Raw genomic sequence first — 8,885 nt, forward strand, 5'->3', positions numbered from 1 at the left:
TATGTGTATATGTGTGATACGTGGGCGTGTGCGTAAGCAGAGGAGATTCCATGAATGAGGTTTGAACGAGCATGGTGAAGACAGATGAATGTGCGTGCATGCGTTAGAGTACATGGCATGGCAGATATGTGAAATTTCCATCTGGTAAATGCTTTGTTAAACGGCAATGTTGTGACTGCCGACTGACTGATGACTAACATGCAACGTCTATCATGTGGGGAAACTGCGGTTAAAAGAAAATGATAAAAAAGAGCCTGGCAAAAAAACCGGACTTTTTGTTCTCTTGTTTTAGTTCACTAATCAGTTTATGTATCTGAACATTTAACATCGAGTTTTCTAGAAACTAACACCGTTTACTGCACCTCCTTGCTACACCACTGTCCTGCACGAAAATTCCTGACCAGTGCGACACATTCCTTCTATCCTCTGTCGCGCTTAGTTACCACCTGTGCTACCAAACTTGTAAGACAACACTTCAACGATGGACGCCTGAGCCCAGGAGGCTATGCGCCCTAAACCAACAACAACATTCAAATATTTAGCCTGTCTGGGATGGCACGTTAAGATTCCATACCAATTGAGGAGTTGCTTGTGACAGTTAAAGCGACGGTCTTTTTCAACCTCAGGAAAATTTCTGCATATTCCGGGTTAGTATATTTTGCTCCGCATCAACTTGTACGCCGCCAGGGAGTTACCGTGTTAGAGCACAAGCAATCGGTGGCTGCCACTTGCCGGTGTCCTGAATGTTATGTTTTCATGATGTTATAAATGCCTGGGGGGGGGGGGCAACATGGTGACAGCTGTTAAAGGGAGCATCCCACATTTGTATGGTGTTTTGAATTGAAATGAGCTTATTGAAGATCATTTGATGCAGGTCACAGCCTTGCCCTTTGTAAGGCCTAAGGTCGTCTAGTTTCTGAGCTGCACCCCAGCAAAGAGATGCAGATTTTTGTGATGCTAGTTAAGGGTCACCCAGGCATTAATGACCCAACATTTTAGGATGCCCATTTAGGATGGATACCTAATTCCAGTTTACAGCAATTCAAAGTTTACATAGGTAAGTGAAAAAATTGTGGGTGAAATCATTAGTGACATCAACAGGGTATGATGATATTGAAGCAAGCATCAGATATGAAGAAGTAAGCTCACTTAAAGCTATTATTATGCTTCTAATTGGAAAAGACTGCTGTAGCAACCACAATTCCTTTTTCCAACAAATATCCCTCAGCACATTATTGTTTGATTGATTCACAGCATGTTGCACAATATGGATTGGGAGCCTATTGATCACCATTATACCAGAAAATCTTGCTCACAAATGCCAGACATTAGCAACTTAACCAATAGGTCTTTCTGACTTACCTGTATTCTCATATATTTATCTTTTGGAGGCTTGCAAACATTGGTGATGCAAGCAAGTTTGTATAAGACAAGTGGTGAGTGACATCTTTGATAAAATAGGAATTGACTCCAGAAACATTACCATGGTACACAGTTGTGTGCATATAGTTGCATTGACTAATAAATAAAAAAGTTGAAAAATGTAAATAGGCAATATAAATATGTGCACACCTGATTGTAGCTGCTGACTTGTGAGAGCCAAGCATCAGCAAAAACCAAGCTTGTAAAAAGAAAAAGGAGTCTGCACAGCAAAGATACAGCAGGCCTGTAGAGTGGAAGATGTGAAAGTCATGATACATTCCTGAGCACACCTGCTTGGTGCAGCGAGATGACTCCATGAAGTCTCCAGAAGTCTCTGAGTGTCTTTATAATATCACACATTGATTTTTGATGTCATAGCCCGGCAAGAAAGAACAGTGGACCAAAAGGGAGGTAAAGCAAGGGAAGTTAGAACTGAGGGCAAGGGAGGATATAAAGGCATGCTGAAATGCTAAAAAGTTATGCTGAAAAGGCAATGCTAAAAAGGCATGCTAAAAAGGCAATGCATGCCAAAAAGGCATGCTGAAACAAGGAACCATCCCCACCACACCCCCACTAAAATAACCAGTCACATGAGCCCTGGGTCGAGAAATTTTGGATCAGATCTGGTCAGTCACTGTGCATGACAATGCAGATTGAGATGACAGTGACCTGTGATATGTGTAAGCCTCTACATCCACTGCCCCTGAAGTGTTCCTGACTGTGACCTATAGCACTTCAACAAATTAGCATATAGCTAAATAATGTTTCAGCAAATTGGCATTGGTAAAGATACAGTGACACATCAATAAAAAGACCCTGTCAGTAATTGTGCCCAATGGGGAGAATTTGGATGGGCCAACATACTGTTGAAGTCCATGCATGGTTTTTTTTTAACTTTTCTGAGCACCCTTATGATCAGGACCAGTTCATCTTCTGGACAGATCTCACCAGCACGCTAACAGGCGGAAGCCTGTACAAGCTCTTGAAGAGACGTGCACAGAGTCTGTTTTTTAAGGTGATGCACACACCTTGCACTTCCAGCTCTGACTTAAAGAGGACATGTGGGGTCCGATCAATCAGGCACCGTATGTGGAATGCTGCCGAGCGAGAACGGACAAACAGTTGAAGATCCGGATCCGAAAAATCATCCGTGAGCTTAACGTGAGGATGCCGCGCAAGGATGCCGGGGAACGTGGTCGTGTGCGTATACCCAGCAGACGCATTACCGTGTACCCAACAGATGCGTGTACCCGGCAGACGCATTCGTTGTCACAGCTCTGCAACACCGCCTTCGCCGTGCGCTAAGTAAAATGCCGCTCATTTTCGAAAGTCTTGGCTTCTCTGAAAAACAAAAGTAGCCTTCCACGAGTATTTGAACCTTGTCGAAGTCTGTTACTCATCTGTTTAGTTTTGACCTTGCATTGCCCGTATCTTTGTGCTTGTTTATGTCACTATCTGGAAAAAATATTGGGTTATTGTGTCGTTCATTGCTATCAATTACTGAGGCGTCCCATTATTTTTTTTTTATCTCCATGCATCATCTGCCGGAAAGTTCGCCAGTCTGAAGTGAAATTATGAAAAGATGGTGTGCTAGGCCGAAAGCTACCGTGATTTTTTGTGAAAGGTGTTCACAAAAGATGATGGATGTGTTTGTGTAAATTCGCAAATAAGTTGGGGGTTGAGCAGTGAACAATGGCTTAACTGGCATTCATAACACACTAAAACTGGTCTCTCCCCTGATTTGGCCCTCTTGCCCGTCAAAGTTGGCGAAGGCATGAGTCCTCCCCCCCCCCCCCCCCCCCCAATCTATTAGAAAAGTACGCCCGCGCAGACATAGCAGCCGTTTTAAGGCCAGGAAAGCTTCACATTTGTTTAGCTTTGCTCTGTGTGAGTTCGTTCATCGCACGTTGATAGCTTTTGGCTACAACGCACGGAAAAAGTGCCGTGTGGGAGGAGATGGAAGAACGGTCGGATAGTAATAGCTAGGAACGGGTAGATCGTCTTTTTGATGTCGGTGAATATAAAGTTCCGGTGACTTGTCTGCGTCCCAGATACCGTCTACTAATTCGCATCACAGACAAGAGATGACAGCACTACACCGCGCAGCACACAGGAAATGATTGCCGTTGCCGAGCGGACGTACCCGGTCGGTTCAACCCTAAGGGGTGTGCGATGAGCTGGGGTCTGCCTGGATAAGATGAGCCAAAGCTGAGGTGATACACAGAGCATTGTCGGGATCCGCGAAGGCCCCTGGAGTCCCTAGCCCGTTCCCGAGTCAGACTGCTTCAACGTGTTCATTCCACGCAGCGATTTTAGTCTGGGAGCATCGACATGGCGCAACGCGAGCAATGTTATACGCTATTAGCGTGCGGGCCCGTGGCGGAGTGGACTGATGCTCGCGGTGCAAGACATTGGTGCCGGGCACGATCGCCGCGGCGAGGCCGCCACGTAGCCGGGCTGTCGAGAAAGGTCTGCTGGCGACTCTCCAAGCGCGACCAGCAATGCCCATGCGGCCGCGTCGGAGTTTTGGGAGGCTGACCTGTTGGCAGCTGGCCAAAAGCGGGCCCGGCTGACCTGTGCGGACGTGCCGGAGTGCTAGGGTACGGATGTGCCGGGGTACCGGTGTACGGACGTGCCAGAGTGCCGGTGTACGGACGTACTTGAGTTCTGGCGTAGGGGCGTGCTGTAGTGCCGGGGTGCAGGCGTGTCGGATCGCTGCGACATGTACGACTTTTTGTCTATGAAGAAAGTCGTAGGGAAAATTATCCTAAGTGCTGTATTGGTGACATGGCGGCAGGATCATTGAACACGAACAAACTCCGCTTGGCTTGTGCTTTCAAAATAGTACCGTCTATGCAAAACTATTCATGTAACATTTGTTTACTCCGATAGGTATGGAGCAGCACGTTGAACTTAAAGGGAGACCAGGGAGAAGCGAAATCCCGAGGGAGCAGTGGGACAAAATGGTGGGGTTTAGATGGGTAAGATCCCGCTGTGACCTTGTACTTAAATTATGGCCACTGCACTGGCTACGATGTCTAACTTCAGGTCTGCCTCGGTATCTATGAATGGAGAGGTGATAATTTGCTTTCTTGCTTCCTCACGTTTGTGTGGTCCTCGTTTGCCTCATCCGGACCCGCCATTACTCCTTGGCCAGTGCATCCTTGCGCCGCAGGCCTCTGTTCTGAAGTGGTTCAACTGCGTGGCGTCTATAAGCCCAAACGCCTAGTGGGGTGTAGCGGTGGACCATATGTGGCAATATATCACGCCCCAGGACAGTGTTAACGTAGGGAAACGGTCACGGCTCAGGGGCGATGCGTTAGCCCGTGGACGCGGTGGGATGGGACGCGGTGGTGCCGGCGAGTCGCACGCCGATCGTGTTGCGGGTGGGCTCGAAAGGAGTATAAGAGGTGCTGCTGGGGCGCGTAGAGTGGGTCTCCCTGTCGGCGTTGCGTGCGGCAGTTCGCCGTTGTGTGTGAGGTGGTTCAGCCGCGATGTGACCCCGAATACATGGGGTCAAAGTATTTTAACCGTGAGGCCGCCCAGTCATGTGACTAAATAAACTGTGCTTTTTCAGGAGAAGCGAGGATGCGGAAAAGTGACTTTGTATACATAAGTGGCGTACCAAATCTCGTCATAACATACGGGCAATGGATCACGGACTGCACAGCGTCAGAAGTGGTCCTGGTCATTCCGGGTAAGCTGTTGACGCGGAAAGATGTTCTTCCAAGAACAACGCGTCTCTGCAACTAACGCAAATACTCCGCCCCCGCATACGTTGGCTTGGATAGGTGTCGTATTCCAGCTCTTCTGCTTCCTGTTCAGCTGCGCTAAATGCCGCGCTCAGTAGTAGTGCACGAAGGCCATTACGAACGGTCAAAGCCTTGTTAAACCAGCTTCAGTCTGTCCACGGACAGACAGCGTCGGGGAACTGTGGGATACGACCAGTCTCCAGCCGGTTATAGGGATTATGCCTAAGGCCTCGACATGTCGGCTTCGTACTCAATTGTGAGAGTTTCAGAGTACTCAGGTGGTACCCTTCTGATGTAATGTATTTTAACTACCCTGCTCCTGAAAGTAGCTCATCGCTATTTCCACTGCTGAACGCTTAGATAGCAGCTGCTTGTTTGAAGCCTTCCTGTCGCTACCGGCCAGGCGGCGGACTGAGCGTCGTGAAACGATTGCTCCACCAAAAGTGTCGTTTCATCGTACTGTTTTTGCGAGCAGAAACTTATAAAAGCAGCCTTTTAACCCCAAATTGCGGGCATATGTGATCTTTGCTTCTTTCTCTGCGTCTTCATCGCCACGCTGTGGAGAAAAATGATGCCATAACGAAAGCAGTGTGACGCGGGAGTGATTCTTTCAATGAATCTGGTGCTTCCGTAGTGGGTCCTGGGTCGTAGCTGATTTCTGTCGGGGGGGGGGGGGGGGGGAGGGGGGGCAGTCCGTATAACATTAACTAACCGTAAATTGTCTACGTAGTTTTAGCGCCCCGGGCCGGGCCCACGTAGTCCGTCACACTGTCGACGGGCTATAAGTTTACAACGCTACCAGTGACGGTACCGCCATGCGGGAAGTGATACGGATTCAGCAGAAAGTGATATGGATTTTTAAAGCTTGCTGAAGTAGCCGCAAGGCATCTGCACGCGAGTCTTGACCATTTCTGATTTTCTTTCAGCCTTCCCATACTACCCAAATTTAGCATCTTATTTGGCTCAGCCGTGATGTGTAAAATTTGGTCATAACTTTAAAAAAGCACAAAAACAAAAACAAAACCTGTGCCATTTGGCCAGGACAGCGCTTCATTGAACTGAGCTTGCGGTGTCGTGAGCCAACCAAGAAGGCTCAGTATTGATCAAACCATTGCAATGCCTGTCAGCTATCGAGAACCGGAGAATGTCACCGTTTTACCGACGGTGCCGAATACCATTGTCCGCTGTGGCTTAAACGGACTGAAGTTGGGCGATGCGAACTGTACAGACGGAATATCCAAATTGCCAGGCGTTGGGCACATACCATTTTTTGTTCTCGTCGCTTTGGTTATGGCCGCCAAAAGCGCAAATATCCCTGATCGATCCATTGTTTAGACTGAAATGTTCATTCGTTCAGCCAACAATCTTCAAGCATCGTGCGCGCGTATCATTTTGCGAACGCAATATAAAGCAATGGCAATGGCCTCTCATGAAAGACGGCCCAATGCATTGGAAAAACCTGTTTGTTTTTGGGTCCAGGAGCGGCTGGTACCATTTGGTTCAACTTTGGCTTGTTTTACATGCCGATAACACTGCGGCCTGCTGTGAACTTGCTCGTCCTACGCCGTACGGAGTGCCTCGCTGGTTATTCATTCAGTGTTGTTCCTGTTTTCCCCTCACCCCTTGGTTGAAGACGAGCAGTTTTGCAGTAAATCGCCCATTTGAATCGTAGTAGCTTTTTGCTGGACTAAAAGATATTCCTCCAAATGAGGAGGAACGGTCTTCGATTCGCAGGAAATCCTGGGCTTATCGAATACTACGACAAATTCATGGCAACCCTGTATCAAGAGCTGGGCGGAGACATTCCCGTGTGGGGCATTAGTCATGGCGGCCACAGCCTGCCGGACAGTGTGGACACCCTGCCAGACCTGAATGGTAAGTACACAAGCCTCGGGGGGAGACATTCTGACCGCTCAGAGGCTCTCGGCCTCACTGAGAGGAGCACGGTGCCGTGCATGCACTGCGGACGCTGCACAGTGGAGCTAGGCTCCCCGTCACGAGGCGCGCCTGGAGCCTGCTGCGATGATGGCATGACTGATAACAGTAACTACCTTGGCAACCGTGATAGGCAGCGGCCACGTCTCCCAGCATTACTCTCTTAGCTGTGCTGGGCAGTTACTCTGTTGAAAGGACGGTGTTCGAAGAACAGCGTGATGGCGTGATGTTTTATTTTCATCGATCCCCTCCCCCCCGGGCTTGCGCCGGCGCACGGCCGGGCCCCTGGTGCCGAGGACACGGAGGGCCTGACAGAGATCCGGCCGGGTCGGCGTGGAGCGAGGCCACGGCCGGGCCCCTGGTGCCGAGGACACGGAGGGCCTGACAGAGATCCGGCCGGGTCGGCGTGGAGCGAGGCCACGGCCGGGCCCCTGGTGCCGAGGACACGGAGGGCCTGACAGAGATCCGGCCGGGTCGGCGTGGAGCGAGGCCACGGCCGGGCCCCTGGTGCCGAGGACACGGAGGGCCTGACAGAGATCCGGCCGGCTCGGCGTGGAGCGAGGCCACAGCCCGCTCAGATCACCGCCGCAAGTTCGTGATGAACGGCGCGCCCGGTTCACGACCGACTCGGCAGCACCTCACCGGGCGTGGGTGGCCGCTGTTTTGCAGGGAACCCCTCGCTGTACGACCTGGAGGGGCAGACGGAGCAGAAACTGCAGTTCGTCCGGACGCACGTGCCAGCCGGCTCGCGGCTGCACCTGGTGGGCCACTCGATCGGCAGCCAGATCACGCTGGAGGTGCAGCGCCGCCTGCCGGCCGGCCGCATCACGTCCTCCTTCCACCTGTTCGGCACCGTGCAGCGCATGCGGCAGTCACCGGCCGGGCGCCGGCTGTGGCTTCTGTCGCAGTACCTGCGCGGCCTGCTGCTGCTGCTGGCCGCCCTGGTGACGCTGCTGCCCCGCCGCTGGCAGCGCGCGCTGCTGGTGGCTTGGGCTGCCGGCCGACGCGCCGGCCGACGCGCGCGACGTGACGCTGTCGCTGCTGCGGCCGGCCGCGCTGTCGCGCGTCGTCGCCATGGGGCACGACGAGCTGCTGCGGCGTGGACCGCCTGGACGTCGAGCTGGTGCGCGCGGCCGCCGCCACGGCCCGCTTCCTGTTCTCGCCGACGGACCCGTGGGTGCCGCCGGAGAACGTGGCGCGGATGCGCCGCGCCGTGCCCGAGCTGGACGTGGTCACGTGTCCCCACGACTTCCCGCACGCCTTTGTACTGCACTCGACGCCGTCCTCAGCTGCAGCCGGCGTGTTGCCGACTGGGTCCGAATGTTCGCAGTGCACGCGAGATGAATCGGCTAAATTATACGGCCAGTAGGAATATAAGTGCTAAACGGCACAGGCAGGGTTATTACCAGGTGCACCTTGCACTGCAATGCTCGTTATCGAGTTGTGTTTACCAGGTTGTGTTTATCAGGTTGTGTTTAGGATATTGTGCGTGGTTTGTTTCGCTTTAGAGTAATCCATGTGCGTGGTAATCGGAGACTGCTGCGATCCATCACTCAGAAAATGCGAAGCGAGCACGAGATATGATGAAGTAAGATTGCTTGTTAGTATTGGCATGCTTTTAAAGGGAGTGTTCCACATTTGTGTAGGGTTTTGAACTGAAATAGCCATCTTGACATCATCCGGTGTAGTTCACAGCCATGTCCTTCGTGAGATCCAGAGTTCTATAGTTTCTGAGCTACACGCCCGCGAAGATGTCCAGACTTAGTGCAGACCAAG

At 51.4% G+C, this 8,885-nt stretch overlaps 1 protein-coding gene across 1 annotated transcript in view; it reads left to right on the forward strand.

Annotated features, from left to right (window-relative positions):
- The first annotated feature begins 387 nt into the window (after positions 1-387).
- LOC119091545 (lipid droplet-associated hydrolase) overlaps positions 388-8,885 on the forward strand; it is a 12,519-nt gene continuing 4,021 nt past the window's right edge. The window contains exons 1-5 of the mRNA XM_037214355.1: positions 388-647; positions 5,000-5,119; positions 6,909-7,049; positions 7,779-8,043; positions 8,199-8,373. Coding sequence (XP_037070250.1) covers positions 5,011-5,119; positions 6,909-7,049; positions 7,779-8,043; positions 8,199-8,373 — 690 coding nt within the window. The 5' untranslated portion in view covers positions 388-647; positions 5,000-5,010. The remainder of the gene's footprint in view (positions 648-4,999; positions 5,120-6,908; positions 7,050-7,778; positions 8,044-8,198; positions 8,374-8,885) is intronic.

The sequence above is a fragment of the Pollicipes pollicipes genome, unplaced genomic scaffold (genome assembly GCF_011947565.3).
Source record: "Pollicipes pollicipes isolate AB1234 unplaced genomic scaffold, Ppol_2.1 Scaffold_3447;HRSCAF=4054_pilon_pilon_pilon, whole genome shotgun sequence".
Lineage (NCBI taxonomy): Eukaryota > Metazoa > Arthropoda > Thecostraca > Pollicipedomorpha > Pollicipedidae > Pollicipes > Pollicipes pollicipes.